Raw genomic sequence first — 19,037 nt, 5'->3', positions numbered from 1 at the left:
CCAACTCGGTGAGGGATTTAACTTGTTTGGGACAGAAGTTTTACAATGACACTGCCCAAGAGACCCAAAGGTGGGGAGCTCCAAACCACACAGAACCCCAGTCCCACCCACTGGCCAACTTTTCAAATCTCCGAAAAGCTTGGAACAATCTTACCACAAACATAGATTAGCAGGCACCCAAGGGGCTGTATTAGATTTGTGGGAAGCAAGTTTATATGGTGCTATCTAGTAGCTGGTTTGAGTCTTGCATGCTATGCTCAATCAGACCATCCTTCTTGCTTCCCCTCAGACAAGGTGAAAAACTAGGAGTCCCCATATATGAAGAAAGATTAAATAGACAAAAAAAGGGTGCCTTACAAATTGGCAATTGGAAAGATGATGACTGGTCACCTGAGTGAATCATCCAGTACTATGGTCCTGCCACTTGGGCAGAAGACAGGTCCTGGGGGTATTGCACCCCTATATATATCAACTGTGTCATCAGGCTACAATCTGTTATTGAAATTATAACTAATGAAACTGCAAAAGCTCTCAATTTGCTGGCAAAACAAAGCACTAAGATGCACAATGCCATCTATCGAACCGCTTGGCTTTAGACTATTCGCTGGCTTCTGAGGGAGGAGTTTGTGGAAAATTTAACCTGAGCAATCTGCTGCTTACAGATTGATGATGAAGGAAAAGTCATAGAAGAAATCACAGACAGAATAAGAAAGCTTGCCCATGTCCCCGTCCAGACTTGGAGAGGATGGGATCTCAATGACCTGCTTGGAGGATGGTTCTCTGCCTTGGGTGGATTGAAAACCCCGATAGGGGCAATGAGCCTAGTCCTGGAGCATGCTTACTGCCCTACCTGGTTCCCATGGTACTGCGGTCTATCAGGACTATTATGGAGGCCATTATAGAAAGAAAAACGGCCGCGCATGTAATGATGCTATGGAAATACAAACCCCTAAATTAAGATGATGCTCTTTGACCCTAGGTAGGTCCAAGCATCAAAGGGGGGAATAATGTTGCAGGGAGGAGGACCAGAAGAAAAACAGACAGGCTGTGTTCTGATAATGAGGCAGGGGGAAGGGATGACAAAGCAGGGAGATAAAACTTAAAAAACTGAAACATGAAGAGGGTCACAGCACTGAGGGATTGAAAACAGCCAATAAAGTCACTTGCAGCCATATGTGGGTTAAGCTTTGCTTTTTGCTTCTGTAATCTGCTTGCAAGGGTATATAAGGTGAGACCTCTTTGTTCTCAGGGCTCAGCCTTTGGACACGAGCCTGCTGGGTCTGTGCCTGCACAATAAACGTTGCTTCCTGCTAATCTGCCTCAGTGTCCTGTATCTCAGCTTGAGATTCCCACAACACTATGAACTTGTATCTAGGTAAAATTGTCAGGAGGGCCCCGAGACCAACTGTGGGTGCAGGAAGGATTAATAGATATTAAAAACATAGTAGAATCAAATTGAGACTTTTTCTCTTGATATATTCCAAAGCTGGAAAGAAAATTTTAGAATAACTTTCTCTTCTGGTGGCACTGGGTTTGAACTCAGGGTCTCAATATTGCTAGGCAGGTGCTCTTACTGCTTGAGCCAGTTACTCCCAAGTAATTCAGTGTAATTTAATTCAGTGTAATTAAATGCTGTTCTTGTTTTCCCTAAAGTCACCTGCAAATCACTACAGTTCAATCCATTTGTCGCCACCCATTTGTTGCCTACCTGCAATGGACCAGGCAGCGGAGCTAGATGTTGATAATGAAACAGTGACACGAACAAGCACAGTCTTTGCCCCACACAGCCACTGACCGCTGAAGGAAAAACACAAGTAATCTGGAAATAGCTATAAAATGTCATTACTTATGGAGACAATTTGTGGTTTAAAGCCTCTGGCTACTCCAGCATCCAGGAGAAACCACGCCCTTTGGTAAACTATGAGATAGTGCGAGCAAATTAATTTAGAAACTGCGATAGTTTATAATTTTTTCAAAGTTTTCACAGGGAAAAAAAAAAACAGCGGGTATTGGATGTATCTCAGTATTTTTAATGTGATGTGACTCGGAGACTCTGAGAAATGTTTTTAAGCCCACACAGCCTGAGCGAGAGGGCCTGGCCTCACCTCCAGGGCCACGGTCCCCTCCCCAGTCTTTGCTTAGCCTCACCGCTCCCCACGAGCTCAGCCACCATAAATCCCCCGGACACCCCTACGGGGCTCGCGCCTCCTCTGTTCGCCACCACGGTTGGCTCTGGCCAGACACCGGCTGGAGGACAAGGGCCGGTCTGTTCGACTGTCTTCCTGATCCGCGATGCTCTGCCAGCATGGGCAGCTGGCTCTGTCTATCTCCTCGGCCTCCCGGGGGGACCTGGCTCCGTTCAACCCTCCAGGACCGCCGGCGAAAGGCCGCGACACCTGCTTCCCTCGCGCGGACCCTGCTCCCCGCACGTCCTGGGCGAGGACTCCATAGCGGCTCCCTCAGCACCCGCGCGGGCGCAGCCCCAGCAACACCTCGGAGCCGCCAGTGCAACGTCCGCTGCAGAGCCCGGGTGTCGAAGGTGGGCGCAGGGCACCCTTCCCCTCCCCCTTTTCCTCTTCCGCCACGCGAATGATCTGGGACAGACGCCCGCGGTTAGGGAAAGGGGCTGTGGAAATGGGCGGTGGTGACACCTTCCTGTCACTCGCCTGGAGCCGCAAGCGCAGCGCGGGCGGGATCAGGAGACCCGGAGGCTGGGACGCTTTTGACGCCGCAGTCTTGAAAGCCCGCGGATTGGGGGCGGTGGCGGGGAGGTGCGCACCTACCGTCCCCGCCCCGAAGGCGCAGCCAAAGCTCGGAGCCTGCGCAGCACAGGGCCGGCGGAGCGTGGAGTCCGCACAATCTGGTCCCGGGCAACCTCTCTGTTCCGGCCCTGAGACTAGACGGGACCCTACACCCCCGGCGCGTCCTTCGGCCCCGATTAGGTACAGGTGCAGCCTCCCCACCCCTGCTCCCAGCCTTACGCATCCTGCAACAGCGGCCATGGCGCGAGGTGGCGCCCCGCAGGACAGGTATGTTGGAGACCAGCTGCAGTGCGTTCCGGAGCTGGGTGGCCATGGGCCGCGCAATCCCGCTCCCCTAGATGCTCCAGAGCGCTGAGGCCAATCGAACTACAATTCCCATCAGCCGACTTCCTCGGCTCTCTGAGCCTGGGTGATGGGGGTTGTAGTCCGCTCTCCCGAGGGGTGGCCTGGGAGGCAGGAGGAGCGGCCCAGGCGTGCGTCCTCCGGGTGACCTTCTTACTGATCCCCACAGCTACCACCTGGTCGGAATCAGCTTCTTCATCCTGGGGCTGGGCACCCTCCTTCCCTGGAACTTCTTCATTACCGCTATCCCGGTGAGACTCGTGGCCGACTGACAGCCCCATGGCACAACCACCCTCCATTCCTCCAGCCGCCTGGACCGAGGCTCAGCAGGGACTTTCCCCACCACGCCGCCTTTGACTCCTCAGTATGCTCATTTATGGACTAAAGCAGGGAGCCTCAGAGGGAACTCATGGCTAGGAAAGACAACCTTTCAGAAATGCCGTGAGCCCAGAGGATCAGGGCTACCAGCTCAGAGAGTCTATGACCTGCAAAGGAGCTACCCACTAACCTCCACTGTTGTTATTTCTGGGCCAGTCACTCCAAAAGTGGATTATCCAGCCCCGTGTGTGTGTGTGTGTGTGTGTGTGTGTGTGTGTGTGTGTGTGTGTGTGTGTGTGTTTGAGGGGGTGGTAACTCAAGGTTTCACACTTAACTGGGCAGGTGTTTGACTGACTGCTTGAGCCAAGCCTCCAGCCCTTTTGTTCTGGTTAATTTGAGATAGGGTATTGCTTTTGCTGGAGCTGGCCTGGACCATCCTCCTATTTGAGCTTCCAGCAGCAACTGGTATGACAGGTGCACACCACCACATCAAGATTTTGTGGTTGAGACAGGGTCTTGTGAACTTTTAGTCTGAGCTGGCCTAGAACATTGATTCTCCCAGTCCCTGCTTCCTGAGTAGCTAGCCTTGGGTTTTCTTTATATGAATTATATTCATTTGTCCAACACACATTTATGTGCAACTTCTGTGAACCAGACACTGGGAAGGAATATGGCAGAACTGTAACAGAGAGAGGATCTGTTCTCATGGAGCATTCATTCTCTTAAAGGAAGGTAGAAATGTGGAATTTGTATTCTTTTTAGGACTGGGTTATTCAGGTATATTCAGTGCAAGGACTTCCCAAATGCCTCTGGATTGCCTTGCTGCTCTGTTTTGGGTCCTGGAGACAAAAAATAAATCAACCCTGGTCTTGACAGCACCAGGCAAGAGCTTTTAATATTGTAATATGATGCGTGCTATCTCAAGCTTGGAGCAGGGTGTTCTGGGTCACCATTGGAGAGAGACCATTACTTCTGCTTCACAAAAGAGATTTTAAGTTGAGAGTAAGACAGGCAAAGTGGGAGAGGGAGGCAGTAGGGAAGAGGGCATTCCAAGTGGAGAAAGGAAGGGCCTGTTTAGAAAAAGATGCTGAGCCTGGTGTGGCTGGGGCTTAACAGGACAGAGCAGGAGACCGGACAAAAGGGAGACTGAGATCTGATTGCGAAGGGCCCTAAATGCTGCTCCAAAAACTTTGGGCTCTGTCCTGCAGGCAATAGGGAAATGCAGGTAGAGTAGACAGAGATTAGTAGAGGAGTGACAGGGCGTGTGTTCCAGAGAGAATGCAGAGGGCTAGCACCTAAGCCAGACCCTGGCCTAAGCAGATCCATGGGCTGAATGGATGTAGAGCTGGAACCAGGGCACCAAAGAGGTGAGATGATCCAAAGATACACCAAGGCCTGAGCTGGGGGTTCCTAGGGCTTGAGTTCTGTCTCAGACTTCAGTCATTCTATTCATTGCACATCCATGGATCTCCAACTAGGTGCCACATGCTGGGGACAAGAGACAGTCCTGTGATTGCAGCCAAGCAATCACAAGTATGAGGACAGGTGGAGGGGGAAGGTAAGGGAGGTGTGCCTGACTCTACACCATCTCCCCATCTAACAGTACTTCCAGGAGCGCCTGGCAGGTGTCAACAGCACAACTGGGACTCTGAGCACCAACTACACGGGCCCTACAGACACCTTCAACTTCAACAACTGGGTGACACTGCTGTCCCAGCTGCCTCTGCTACTTTTCACCCTCCTTAATTCCTTTCTCTATCAGTGGTGAGACACCCCCCAACTCCCTACTGCCTCCACAGCATCATCTGGGCCCAGGAAGACCTCCATCCTTCCCCAGCTCTCCCTCCCTTGGCCCCAGCCCCACTGCCCTGCCTGTGGCTGTACCCCCTGCCTAGCCTAGGCTTATCTGATGCCATCTGCCTCCTTCCAAGCAGCATCCCTGAGTCGGTGCGCATTCTGGGCAGTCTGTTGGGCATACTACTGCTCTTTGCCCTGACAGCAGCATTGGTCAAGGTGGACATGAGCCCTGGGCCCTTCTTTTCCATCACCATGGCCTCTGTCTGGTTCATCAATTGTGAGTACCTCTTCCCCTCCCACCCCAGCCTTGTAACAGAAAGGGCCCAATAGATCCAAGAAGGAAGCCAGCACTATTAAGCCCAGAGGGAGGGGAAAAGCCACTTATCCTGGCCCCTCAGAGATCTAAGAGCAGGATTCCTGGCCACTGGCCTTGCAGACCAATGGCTGCACCTCAGAAAAGGAATGAATGGGGAGAGGGAGTGCACTCTGCTGACGCCTCCTCCAGGGAGGCCTGAGGCTGCCTGGTGGTGAGGTAGCCCCATGTCTGTCTTTCTACAGCCTTCTGTGCAGTGCTTCAGGGCAGCCTCTTTGGGCAGCTGGGCACCATGCCGTCAACCTACAGCACCCTCTTCCTCAGTGGCCAGGGTCTGGCTGGGATCTTTGCTGCTCTTGCCAAGCTCCTGTCTGTGGCCAGTGAGTATACCTGGGGGACTCTCAGATTGGGGAGAATGTGGGCAGGAAGATGCTAGGGTTCTGGGTGGAGATAGGCGATGGAGTGATGGGAAAGTGCTGATTGGATCTAGGGAGCAGGGCTCTTGGGTGCTGCACTGAGGGAGAATGACCAAGTGAGGCTGAGTGAACTTGGGGCCAGGGCCAAGGTCTACCCTGCTATGTGCTGATGGACTGAGGTTGAGGCGGGGAAGATTAGTTTGAGATTCAGATAGATTTGCATATAAATTCAGTCCAGTGCTCATTAGCTAGAGGCACTGGACAAGACATTTAACCTCGCGGGGTCAGTTTCCCCACACACGTAGTTAATACAGCTCCCTACTCAGTCTGTGATGAGCCCATAGTCAAAAGGAAGCTTTTGGCACATAGTAGGTGTTCAACAAAAATGGCACAAATGGAAAAGTCAGAGGGTGAAGGGCTAGGGTCCTGTGGAAGATTCCTGAGTTTGTCAGTGAAGGAAAGGGGGAGAGGCTAGGAGATGAATCTGAGAAGTGCACTGTGGGAAGTAGGACAGGAGTTTCAGGAGCTGTGGGAGCTGAAGGACCAACCGCCTCTCCTCTACAGCTGAAGTTTCTGCCACTGGTGGCGCGGATTCCCAGACTGCGGCCCTAGGCTATTTCATCACGCCCTGTGTGGGCATCCTCATGTCCATCGTGTGTTACCTGAGCCTGCCCCACCTGGTGAGCCTGTCATTTGGTCCAGTGCCCCACTCCAAAACATCTTACATACAGCCTTGAGTCTAGAGGCCAGGGGAGGCAGAGGAGACCTGCACTCAGCCCTGATCTCCCCAAAGGATTTGACCACCAGGGGACCCCGGCCTGAAAGCCAGTGGTGTGGGGAGAAATCCAGACACTTCACCTCGAGCAGAGCTGACACTTCTTAATCCTTCTGCAGGAGTTTGCTCGCTACTACCTGGCCAAGAAGCCATCACAGTCCCCAGCTCATGAGTTAGAGACCAAAACTGAGCTCCTTCAGGATGGTAAGCCATAGGACCCTGCAGGGGATGTGGCCAGCTCCTCTGTGGAGTGTTGCCTCTGTCCCCAACTGGAGCCCCATCCCTGGGAGCTTTGTGCGATTAGAGGGAGAAGATCACAAAGGGAAGTCCATGGGCTTCAAGTCATTCCTTTTTCTGTGGAAGAAGAGAGGTAGGAATTTGAGACAGGGTCTCACTTTGTAGCCCAGGCTGGCCTCCAACCCATGATCCTCCTGCCTCAGCCCCCAAGAGCTGAGCCACTAGACTCAGCTTCAAGTCAAGTCATCCCTGCTGTCCTTTGAGCCTCAGTTGTCTCTTCTATAAAATGGGAAGACAGCCAGATGTGGGTGGCTCAGGCCCATAATCCTAGCTACCTGGGAGGATAGCAGTTCCAGGAGAGCCTAGGGAAAAAGAAAAAGAATGTTTGCAAGACCCCATCTCAGTGAAAAAAAACCTGGATGTGATGGTGCATACCTGTCATCCTAGCTGTGGTGGATAGGAGGATTGTGGTTCAAGCCAAGACCGTATCTTCAAAATATCCAGAGTAAAAGGGCTTGGAGGCATGGTTCGAGTGCTAGAGGACCTGTCTAGTAACCGTGAAGCCCTGAGTTCAAACCCCAGTACCACCAAAAAAGGCGGGGGGGGGGGGGTGGATTAGGGGAGAGACAGTAGAGCTTCATGTATGCAAGCTCTAGATTTAACACTTCTGAATTTTGAATCTTAACTTTGCAACATCCAAGCTTTGTCCTTAGACAAGTCATTTAACGCCTCTAGCCTTAGTAATGGCATTGAAGGATTCCAGCTAAGATGCTTGGCACATGCATGTGCTCAATAAATAAATAAATGGGCTGGGTATGGTAATACACCTACCTATAATCCCACCACTTGGGAAACTGAAGCAGGAAGATCATGAGTTCAAAGACAGCCTGGGCTACAAGTTGAGTTCAAGTCCAACTACATATGGAGATCCTATCCCCAGTCCCACACCTCCAAAAGTGAGACCCTGTCTCAAGTTACTGAAGGTATAGCTCAGAGGTAGAGGGCTTGTCTAGTATGACCAAGGCCTTGGGTTCAATCCCCAGCATGGCAAAAAATTAAAAAATAACATGTTGCCATCACATAATTCTCCTCCTGTACCTGGGCTGGAAGGGGGCCATGTTTTAAGCGCTGGGAATCTCACTCCTTTGGACCTGTCTGTCAGGAAACCCAGGTCCCAGGCATGACCTCAGCTTTCCCTCTTATCCAGATGAGAAGAATGGAATTCCCAACAGTCCCCAGAAGATAGTCCTGACTCTGAATCTTGATGCTGAGAAGGAACCAGAGCCAGAATTAGACGAACCCCAGAAGCCAGAAAAACCTTCAATCTTCGTTGTATTCTGGAAGGTTCGGCTGGACAATTGCCCCCAACCACTATCCCTGGGAAAGATGGGAGGGACAACCCTCTCCAGACCTCACTAGAGACTCAGCCTGGAATGGGGCCTTAGTACTTGCTGTCCACCCCAAGGTTTCTGGGTCTTGGTGAGTCAGGAACACAGCAGAACCTGCTCATGGAGAGGGCTGGGAGCTGTGGGATGCACTAGGGGCTGCCCTACCCACTCACACCCTCGCCTCTGCCTCCCAGATCTGGCTGACGGCGCTGTGCCTTGTGTTGGTCTTCACAGTCACCCTATCGGTCTTCCCGGCCATCACAGCCATGGTGACCAGCTTCACCAGTCCTGGGAAATGGAGTAAGTGATGGGAAGTAGAAGAGGATGGAGGAGGGGAGGGCAGCAAGCACAGGAGGAGTGGTGGACCAGGGGGACCACCAGCCCTCTCTTTTCCCCCAGGTCAGTTCTTCAACCCAATCTGCTGCTTCCTGCTCTTCAATGTCATGGACTGGCTGGGCCGGAGCCTGACCTCCTACTTCCTGTGGGTGCGCAAGCATGCTGGGGCTGGGCCGGATGACAGATTAGGAAGCAGTTAGGGACAAGAGGTACAAAAAAAGCATAGAAAGGCCACTTTCCAAGAGTCCAGTTGGTCTCACAGCATGCCAAGTGGCAGTGAGTGCTGGCCCTTGGAGTGTACTTGCAAGCCAGGGAGCTCCTCCAGAGCAAGACAGATCCAGGTGACCTGTGTCCCCTGTGTCCAGCCTAGGCCGAGCCTTCAGTGCTTGGAGAATGTTACATAGAGGCTCGAGGAGACAGATTTACTTATCCTGATTTGGGAATTACATGATGTGTAGATATATCAAAGAATCACATGTGAGCTGGGTGCGGGTGGCTCACACCTATAATCCTAGCAAGCTCAGGAGGCAGAGATCAGGAGGATTGCAATTCAAAGCCAGCCCAGACAAATAGGCAAGATAGGCAAGACTCTATCTTAAAAAATCCCATCACACAAACAGGCTGGAGGAGTGGCTCAAATAGTAAGAGCACCTGAGGCCCTGAGTTCAAACTCCAGTGCCACCAAGAAAAATAAATAAAGTCAAGAGGTAAAGAAATCCTATGTGCTCCAAAGGGAACTGTGGAACCCCTAGGGGTGCCCTGAGGAACCAAGTTTGAAATTCATGACTGGTCTAAGGTCTCTTCCAATTCTGCCAGAGAGATCACAAAACAGCTCAGGACAGGCTGAGGTTCGACCCAGCACCGGGTCCTCACTGGCTCAGGGCGGGTCAGAGCAGAGGTCAGGGGACAGTTGCTGGGTCTATCCTGCGAGTGTCCTGAGATGTCCCTGGCACAGAGACCTAGCCCTTACACTCACCCGAGCCTCTGCCACAGCCAGATGAGGACAGCCGGCTGCTGCCCCTGCTGGTGTGCCTGCGCTTCCTGTTCATACCACTCTTCATGCTGTGCCATGTGCCTGAGCGCTCCCGGCTGCCCATCCTCTTCCCACAGGACGCCTACTTCATCACTTTCATGCTACTCTTCGCCATTTCCAATGGCTATCTGGTGTCCCTCACCATGTGCCTGGCACCCAGGTCTGGAGGATGGGAGGGGTGGAGATTGGTGGTGGAGAGGGTGCTAGCCCTGTGAGGAGGATCAACTGAAGGGGAGGGACCCTGCCCTGGCCAGCCCTATTTACTGGCTGCGGGACTCACTGTGCCACCCAGTGGCTCAGGCCCAGGCTGTCACTGCTGAACTGACCCCAGACCAGCAGCTGGGGTGGAACTTGCCTAAGTAGCCCAGGCACTAGTTCTGGGATCTCAGTGGGCTGCACAGTTTCCTTGTCTGTAAATAAACGAGTGGAACCAGCATCCCTTAGAGCCCATTTAGCTCTAACATTTTCAGTTGAAAGGGAACTAGTTTTTATCAAAAGAAGAGTTCATGCACTTTTTCATCTAGGGGCTGTGGAACTGAGAATGTCAGGAGAGTAAAGGTGACAGGGAGAGCCAGTTTGGGGACATTTTGTTGAGAAGGAATGTAATGGAATCAAGAACTCTGTACTGGCCCCTAAAGTCCTGGAGAATGACGGGGCGCCAGTGGCTCACGCCAGCAATCCTAGCTACTTGGGAGGCAGAGATGAGGAGGATCAAGGTTCTAGGCCGACCTAGGTAAATAGCTCTTAAGACCCCATCTCCAAAAGAGCAAAATGGACTGGAGGTGTGGCTCAAGCGATAGAGTGAGTGCCTGCTTTCCAAGTGTGAAAACCTGAGTTCAAACCCCAGTCCCAACAACAACAAAAGAAGCCAAGGCCACATGTCAGATGTTGTCACTTGCCTTAAAGAAAGCAAACGGAAGTAATGGTAAAAGGCAGGCAAGGATTTCAATCAACACGACTATGTTGGGAAAAGAGAAAGAAAGTAAGCATTTCAGCCCATCTTCAGGGTATTACCACAAAGGCTTAGGTTTAAGTCAAGGAAGAGTTGGGGCAAGAGGTCAGAGGTACACATAACAAAGAGAATTGGTCACAGGTGTGGTCTGGTTTATCATTATCTCAGTTCTGGTTTGCAAGATGGTTTGAAGAAGTTCATATTGTTTAAGGGGACAATCCAGCTTTCATGAGGTGACTGGGAGAATCTTTCAAAGTCAGCATGGGCAAATACTTTGTAAGACACCCCCATCTCCAAAATCAACCAGAGCAAAATTCACTGGAGGTATGGCTTAAGGGGTAGAGCACCTGCTTTGCAATCATGAAGCCCTGAGTCCCACCCAAAAAAAAAAAAAAAAACCTGAGAAATGATCTTGTCCAGCAACCTCTGGGAAACAGAAATCCAGAGAAGGGCTGAGTTATAGTGACCTGAGGGCCTAGAGGCTGGCTCTGGGGTTCAGCCTATTGTTTGCTAAGAGTTCCTGTTTCTATGTGTTCCAGGCAAGTGCTGCCACATGAGAGGGAGGTGGCTGGTGCCCTCATGACCTTCTTCCTGGCCCTGGGACTCTCCTGTGGAGCCTCCCTCTCCTTTCTCTTCAAGGCGCTGCTCTGAAGGGGTCATCGGGGCTCCAAACAGCCCTGTTCTTGGCACCTCTTCTGGAGCTGAGACCCAGCCCATGTGAATGACATGCTGGGCTCTGGCCTCTGCTGGGCCGAGGCCCTTGGTTTGCAGGTGCCAGGAGAGGGCAGGAGCAGTTCTCCATCTCTAGCTCATGGCCACTTTGGGGTGCTGCAGGGAAGAATCCACCAGACATCATTCTACCCCTAACCCAGGAACAGAATGGGATGCAGAGGGACTGACTGCACCTAGATGCACAAGAGTACATCAGCTGGATGACAATCGGGGAAAGAAGGATGCAGGGCCAGGGCCTTCCCCGCCATCAGGACTGCGTCTGTTCATTAAGAAGCCACCTCCTGATCCCAGGGAGCACACCCTCCAGTAATCCTTGCTGAGAGTGTGCTGATACGGCCTCTGCCTCTGTTCAGAGTAGGAGGTGGGGCCAGTTCAGGACAGCAGCTTCACCTTCCCCCAGATCCCAGCGACCCCATGGTCAAGTCTCTCCCACTTAGAGCAAAGGGTGCCAGGGAAGTTGAGGGGGACAGTTGTCAGGATCTGAAGGCGCTCGAAGGACCAGCCTCTGAGCCTCAAACAGTGTTTTCATGGCCAACACTAACTGTCCCCACTCCCCAGAGCCCAGCTGGGCCTGGCTCTCAGGATGGCAGTTAGCCTGCATCTATGTACTGTACTTTACAGTTTGCAAAGCTCTTTGATCCCTCTCACACTGAAGCCTCGATGAGGCTCTTGGAAGGAGTGGGGCAGAGCTTGTGCCTCCCTGTTGTACAGGTGAAGAAACCAAGTCCCAAGGGAAAGTTACCGGTCCGTGGTGCAGCCCCCATTTCCCTCCTCCCTTAGGTGCTGTTCCTCCTGCCTATCACCTGCTTCTCTCCTCAAGGGACTCCGGAAGAGTCCTAGGCACTTACTCTATCTTTGCCCTGTTTCTCCCTCTGACCCTGCTTTTGGGCCGAATAACAACCCATTCACTTGTATAATGTGTTCAGAGTCTTTATTTCCAATGTGCCGTCAGCTGCATTGATAACAGTGAGGTGGGTGGGGTGGGAATAATTGTACCCACTTGACAGGTTGGGTGACAGAGGCTCTGAGGAAGGCAGGGATTGGGCATCTCTGCTGGGTCCTCTGGGCTACGTGACAACTAAGGGGACCACAGAGATCTTTAGGAAGCTTTGTGCTCCAGGGCAGAGCACCTGGCTGGAATGGACCACTATCACTGTCCCCTTCCATTAGCCTGGGTTCTCACTGCCTCCCCAGAAATTTAGCCTTGAGAGGCACTCAGCCTGGGCAGGGTTTTGGCAGCATAGCCAGTGTTCCAGATAAATGAAGAAGAGGCCTGTTTCACCTCCATACACATGTACTACCTCCTCCATAGAAAAGCAAGATTTCCTGACTCCTGCCTTCTTTGAACAGGCACTGAGCACCTGTTAGTGCTGCTGAGCCAACACAGGGCACCTGCTTCGAAGCCACAGGCTTTTTTGATATCATAAAAGAGGTGAGGCAAGATATGAACTTGACAGCCAAAATAAACCATAGAGCAGATGCCAAGTGAGGGTTTGACCACTGTTGACAATCGCCTGGCTCCCAAGGCCATGGGAGACCAAGTGCTGTCTGTGAGGCCCTGCAGAAGCATGTGAAACAGAACTCCCCCTCCAGAGGGGCCCTGAAGGAGGAGTGAGTTTTCTGGGCCATGGTGGAGGAAGTGCCAGAAGTGTGGAAGGTATGAAATATGCAGTGGGGACTTTTGAGGAGGGCTTTAGGAGGTGAGATGGGAAGGGAAGAGGATGAGATGAGAGTAGTCATTGGCTGGGGACAGATGAGACAGGGCCTTATGTACAGGGTTGCGGGATCTGAACTTGGTCCTGCAGTCAAGAAAAGCGACAATGGAGAGTTCTTAGCTGGTCAGATCTGTGTTTCAGAAAGACCCCATGTAGCTGCATGTGGACAGTTACCAGAGGGAAGGGGAAGGAGCAGAGAGGTCACAGTGGGTCTCTTCCTGCAGCAGTGAGACCTAGACAGCAACCTGGAGAGAGGAGGATGGACACAGGAGATGCATGGGTGGCTGCCTCTACAGAGGTCATTTAACCCAACTTGGGTAAGCGCATATAGATTGTTGTAGGGTCCGGGGTGCGAATCCAGACAGCGGGTCCTTGGAACTTGCCAAGTATGGAGTAAGATCAGAGCCAGGGCTTAGATCCTCGGCTAGGCTCTTGCAAAGACCACTAGATTTAGCTGTACACTCTGACTGGAACTGATGAAGCAAGTCCCCAACACTTGCTGAACCCCCTTATCCTCCACCTTCAGAGATGGTGATGCATTATACCCAAAAGCTCCCTAGACTTGGCAGACCGCCACCCCCACCCCCAACAAACACACACTTTGCAGGCCAGGTAGTCCCAGGAATCCCACTGGAGCTACTGTCACCTGTAGCAAGCCCAGGGTTGGTCTGAGCAGTGGATGATGGTCCCAGAAAAAGGACCTCACAGCCAGATGTCCCTCTGATGTCACAGCCTGGAGTTCCACCTTTCCAACCCAACCTGCCCATCAGATCTGGAAGAGAGGTTCTTTGGGGAATTGAAAAGCCCCTCAAATATCAGTTAAATCATGTGCATGGAGGATAAGATGCACACTGAGAAGAGAGACCTGAGAAGACCCTAAACTCTCACCTCTGGCTGATCTTTAAGCCCACACCCAGGAAATGAAGGCTAAGGCAGAGTTGTAAACAACATGGCTAGATGTTTGTTATATGAATTTTCTAGGTAGAAAATTCAGTGTGGACAGCCCAAAGAGTGACTTGAACAAGTCCAGGCTGATGAGGAATGAGCTTATTTGGGGTTTTTACAGGGTGGTGGCCAGCTTTCACCAACACCCTCCCTCCCCAGTCCTCCCCACCCCTGCCTATCAAGTTCCTTTTTTTGGAGTGTGGGGGGGCAGTACTGGGGATTGAACTAGGACCTCTCAGCAAAAGCTCTATTACTTGAGCCACACCTCGAGACTCCTTTTGGTATCACTCAGAATTCATGCAAACCTGGACTTGGAGCACTGCCTAGTGTTAACACAGTAGGACTGACCACAGGCTCAGATAACAAGACAGACAAAACCAGATTCTGGGAAAGTTGTATGCTTCTCCCCCACACACCAGTACTGGGGTTTGAATTCAGGGCCTACACCTTGAGCCACTCCACTAGTCCTTTTTTGTGATTTGTTTTTCAAGATAGAGTCTCGTGCACTCTTCTCTAGGGCTGGTTTCAAACCGTGATCCTCCTGATCTCTGCCTCCTATGTAGGTAGGATTACAGATGTGAGCCACCGGCGCCCGGCTTACGATTTCGTTAATGGGTTTTTGTTGTTGCTGTTGTTTCTGGGTTGTTTTTTTGTTTTTGTTTTTCGTGGAACTGAGGTTTGAAGTGAGCCTGAGCTCTGAGCCGGGCTGGGAAGTTGTATGTTTACGTGTACTCTATCCTTGCCCTTATTGGTGATTTTGCTGATCTCAGCAAACACTGTCAGTCCTTGCAAAGGGCAGCTTTATTCTGCTGCAGTCTGGCAAATAGCTTCAGTACACAGAAGAGCAAAAATGGCAGTTTGCTGCAAGATGGAGCTACTCTGCCTGGATTTGGATGACTTCTCTCCCTAAGACTTGAAGGAGAACGCCAACACAGAGAACTCTGAAGAGACTGGAAGAGCTTTTCTTCTCATTCTTTTTTTTTTTTTTTTTTCATTCCATTTTTAGTTTTGGTTTTTCAAGCAAGCTTCTGTGAAAACATAGATGAGATGGGAGAGGGGGTTCACACCATAATCCCAGCACTCTGGAGGCTGAGGCAGGAGGATCACAATTTCAAGGGCAGCCTGGGCTTCAGAGTGAGACCCTGACTCAAAAGTAAAGAAAAACAACAACAAAAACTGCTGACTGACCACAATGTAAAGGAACAGAGGGATTGGAGTGTGGCTCAAGCAGTAGGGCACCTGCCTCACAAATGTGAAGCCATGAGTTCAAATTCCAGTTCCATTAAATCAATAAATAAAGGATCAGAGATCAGAATGAGCCCCATCTGTACTATACAATTCATATGTCCTAATAAAAAATGTGGAAGGACTAGGAGACATGACTCAAGTGATGAGTCCCTGCCTAGCAAGTGTGAGGCCGTGAGTTCAAACCCCAGTACTACAAATCTATATCTATACTGTATCACTTTATTATCCAACTGTTGAAAGAGAAAGACAGCCAGGCGTGGTGGTATACTCCTGTAATCCCAGCTACTTGGGAGGCAGAGGTAGGAGAATCACTGTCTGAAACCAGCCCCGGAGAAAGTTAGTGAGACCCTATCTCAAAAACAAGATTCAGGACTAGAGGTGTGGCTCAAGTGGTAGAGTGCCTGCTTTGCATACATGAAGCCCTGAGTTCAAACCCCCAATCCCACCAATAAATAAATAAATGAAGAAAGGCTGGGGGACATGACTCAAGTGGTAGAGTGCTTGCCTAACAAATATGAGGCCCTTAGTTTAATCCCAAGTACTGCATACACACAAAAAGCAATTCATCATGTACAGATTTGTCAATAAAATTAACAACTGATTTTCTCAGCAAAAACCAAGACTGACATATTAAAGTGCCAGAAATAATGGTAAACCATGAGGTCTATATCCCCCAAGAATGAAGGAGAAATGAAGACACTGACAGTCAGATCAATAGAACTAAGAAGCCTGTCACTAGTAGAAATGACAAAGAGAGAGAATAACCAGGTAAAAATAAAGGCTACCTGACAGTAGGACAAAGTCATATGAAGAAATCAAAAGGCTGGACTTGTGGCTCGGTGGCAGAGCGCTTGCCTATCATGCACAAGGCCCTGGGTTCATTGCCAGCACTGCAAAAATAAGATAGATGAAGGAAGTGTTGCCGGGCGTGGTGGTGCAGGCAACCACCATGTGGTGGTAGGGCAGTAGGGCTGAAAGTTAAAGGCCAGCTTGGGCTACATAGCGAGACTGTCTAAAATAATAATAATAATAGTAATAAATAAGAAAAAGAAAAGAAATAAAGAACACTGCTACAGGTGACTACACAAGCAGATGCAAAATTCAGTACTGTATTTTTGGTCTGTGGCTTTTCTTTCCTAGATGTTTTAAAAGACAAACGCATAAAATAATTCCAAATATATTAATGGTTGCAGTGCATTTGTGACAAAAACATAAAGGGACGAGGATAGAGCTGTGTAGGAGCAGAGTTTTTGTATACTATTGGAGTTAAAATGGCATTAATTCAAAGATTATTATGAATTTAAGAAGTTAATTGTAATCCCCACAGTAAACACGAAGAAAGTATACAGACAAGGAAAGGATAAATCAGATGTGTGACACCCTGCCTGAAAAACAAACCCAAGCACAAAGGACTGGGGGTGTCACAGAGCATTTGCTAGCTAGAGGCCCAAGTTCAATCCCCAGGACTACCCAGACAAAAGGACTGAAACAGACATTTCTAAATATACAGGGGCCAACAAGCACACAGAAAGACACTCAACATCATTTGTCACAGGAAACTACAAATCAAAAACACAACTGCTTCACTACTTCATAACCACTAGAATTTTTTTTTCTTTTTTGGTGGGACTGGGGTTTGAACTCCAGGCTTCATGCTTGCAAAGGAGGTGCCCTACTGCTTGAGAGAAAGAAAGAGAGAGAGAGAGAGAGAGAGAGAGAGAGAGAGAGAGGGAGAGAGAGGAAGCAGATTAATGGTTGCCAGGGAGTGGGGGATGGGGGGTTGCGGAGTGACTGCTTGATGGGTCCAGGGTTTCCTCTGGGGTGGTGGAAATGTTTTGGAACTTGCTAAATGTGCACAACATTGTACGCAGACTAAATGTCACCAAGTCATCCACTGTAGAATGGTTAATTTGATACTATGTGCATTTCACTTCATTTTTTAAAAAAGGATAGTAAACAAAAGAGATAGCTTGTTCAACACCACACAGCGGAGCTGGAATTCCAACTCCAATTTTCAGGAAAAGTAGCTCCAAAGACCTCAGGGTGCCACAGGGAACAGGAAACAAACAGCCCAGCATCAACTTGTGTGACGCAGAAAATATTTCATCCTAGGCTGGGTGTGGTGGCTCAAGCATGTCTGGGCAAAACATTCTTTTGTTTTGTTTTGGTGGGACTGGAATTTGAACTCAGGGCTTTGTGTTTGCAAAGCAGGCCCTCTACAGCTTAAGCTACACCCCCAGTCCATTTTGCTGTTATTTTAGAGATGGAATCTTGTGAACTGTTTGCCCAGGCTGGCCTCAAACCATGATACTCCTGATCTCAGCCTCCCAAGTAGCTGGGATTACAAGTGTGAGCCGCTAGTGCCTGGCTGGGCAAAACATTCTTAAAACCCTATCTCAACCAATGGCTGGGTGTGGTGGCGCTCCTGTCATCCTAGCTAGGTAGGGAAGCACAGATAGGAGAATCAGAGTCCAGCCAGCCATAAAGTAATACCCAACTAATGCATCTGGGCTCCTTTGGCTCACGCCTGTAATCCCAGCTACTCAGGTGGCAGAGATCAGGAGGATCACAGTTTGAAGCCAGTCTGGGCAAATAATTCCTAAGACCCTATATCAGGAAAAAAAAAATCTTCACAAAGAGGGCTGGTGGAGTGGCTCAGGGTGTAGGCCCTGAGTTCAAGCCCCAGTACACCAAAAAGAAAGAAAAATAACCAATATAAAAAGGGCTGGCAGAGTGGCTCAAGCATTAGAGCCCCGAAAAGGGGCTGGGGTGGGATGGGAAGGACCAGTGAGTCTGGGGTCTGGCAGGAGCTGTAGGGAGTGAAGTGGGAGGAGCCCAGGGTCCTGAGTCAGGAAGCAGGAGAGTCTTGTCATGATTAATGTTATGTGTCGACTTGGCTAGGCCTCCGTCCCCAGATACCTCATCAAACACCTGTCACTGTGAAGATATTTTAAAGATGAAATTAACAATTCACATCAGTAGATTTTTCAGGTTTTGTTGTGGGGGATGGAGTCAGGGCCTCCTGCATACTAAGTAAGCATTCTACCACTGCACTGAGCCCCAGCCTGTGAATCAGAACAATAAATAAAACAGATTTCCTTCTCTGAAGGAAGAAACAAACCTTTTTTTTCTCTCTATTCTCTCTCTTTTTAAAATTTTTTTTTCAGTACTAGCAATTGAACCTAGAGCCTCGTGCATGCTGGGCAAACACTCAACCTCTAAGCTACATCCCAAGCCCTTTTCTGTCTATTCTCACACTCAACGTAACACCTCACCTCTGGTCACCAAAATGTGTAGGATTCTTCTCACATTCTGGTAGGATTCCTACCAGGCAATTCTCCTATGAATACCAGCTGGGTGTCCCACAATTCAGATCAGTTTTGACATCAGTCTCCCTGGAGATGGCATCAGATCCCATGGGTGAAGGGCTCAGTCCCACCCAACTAGGTGCCAATCCCAAGTCATAGGATATCACTTATATTCTGATCGATCAGATACAAATCAGGGTTCCCACAACCCCTAGTAGGGTGCAATTGATTTGGTAGAACTAAGAACTCAGGCAAACACTGAGTTTACCCATTTGTTATAAAGGATCTTGCAGAGGATGCAACCAGAGGAAGAGGTATGGGTGAGGGGTGCAGATCTTTCATGCCGTCTGGCTCAGGCCACTCTTCTGGCATGTCCATGTGTTCAGCTCTCTGGATACTCTCTGAACCCTGTCCATTTGG

The 19,037-nt window shown here is 50.1% G+C and overlaps 1 protein-coding gene across 5 annotated transcripts; it reads left to right on the top strand.

The window, feature by feature from the left end:
- The first annotated feature begins 2,239 nt into the window (after positions 1-2,239).
- On the top strand, positions 2,240-12,318 carry Slc29a2 (solute carrier family 29 member 2). Of its 5 annotated transcripts, none has more exons than XM_074049579.1 (12): positions 2,241-3,029; positions 3,274-3,355; positions 5,026-5,186; positions 5,354-5,496; positions 5,778-5,912; positions 6,513-6,628; positions 6,843-6,927; positions 8,168-8,304; positions 8,543-8,648; positions 8,748-8,833; positions 9,678-9,877; positions 11,209-12,318. In XM_074049579.1, exons 1-12 carry the CDS (start codon positions 2,590-2,592, stop codon positions 11,318-11,320), a joined length of 1,803 nt encoding a protein of 600 aa, XP_073905680.1. In that variant the 5' UTR covers positions 2,241-2,589; the 3' UTR covers positions 11,321-12,318. The 5 variants fall into 5 exon arrangements, with proteins under 5 accessions (XP_073905697.1, XP_073905680.1, XP_073905689.1 ...); XM_074049588.1 differs by having other exon boundaries at positions 2,243-3,029; positions 5,357-5,496; XM_020164857.2 differs by having other exon boundaries at positions 2,968-3,029; positions 3,274-3,468; positions 5,357-5,496.
- Positions 12,319-19,037: the final 6,719 nt, after the last annotated feature.

This window comes from Castor canadensis, chromosome 1 (assembly GCF_047511655.1).
Source record: "Castor canadensis chromosome 1, mCasCan1.hap1v2, whole genome shotgun sequence".
NCBI lineage: Eukaryota > Metazoa > Chordata > Mammalia > Rodentia > Castoridae > Castor > Castor canadensis.
This window is presented reverse-complemented; position numbering and strand designations above follow the sequence as displayed.

What these genes read in the sequence shown, in the direction of transcription:
- Slc29a2 (XM_074049579.1), top strand. Translation starts at nt 2,590, where the DNA reads ATGATCTGGGACAGACGCCCGCGGTTAGGGAAAGGGGCTGTGGAAATG. An exon ending in CTCTGTCTGGTTCATCAATT is followed by an intron (nt 5,497 to 5,777) that starts GTGAGTACCTCT and finishes GTCTTTCTACAG; the next exon opens with CCTTCTGTGCAGTGCTTCAG. An exon ending in CACCAGTCCTGGGAAATGGA is followed by an intron (nt 8,649 to 8,747) that starts GTAAGTGATGGG and finishes CTTTTCCCCCAG; the next exon opens with GTCAGTTCTTCAACCCAATC.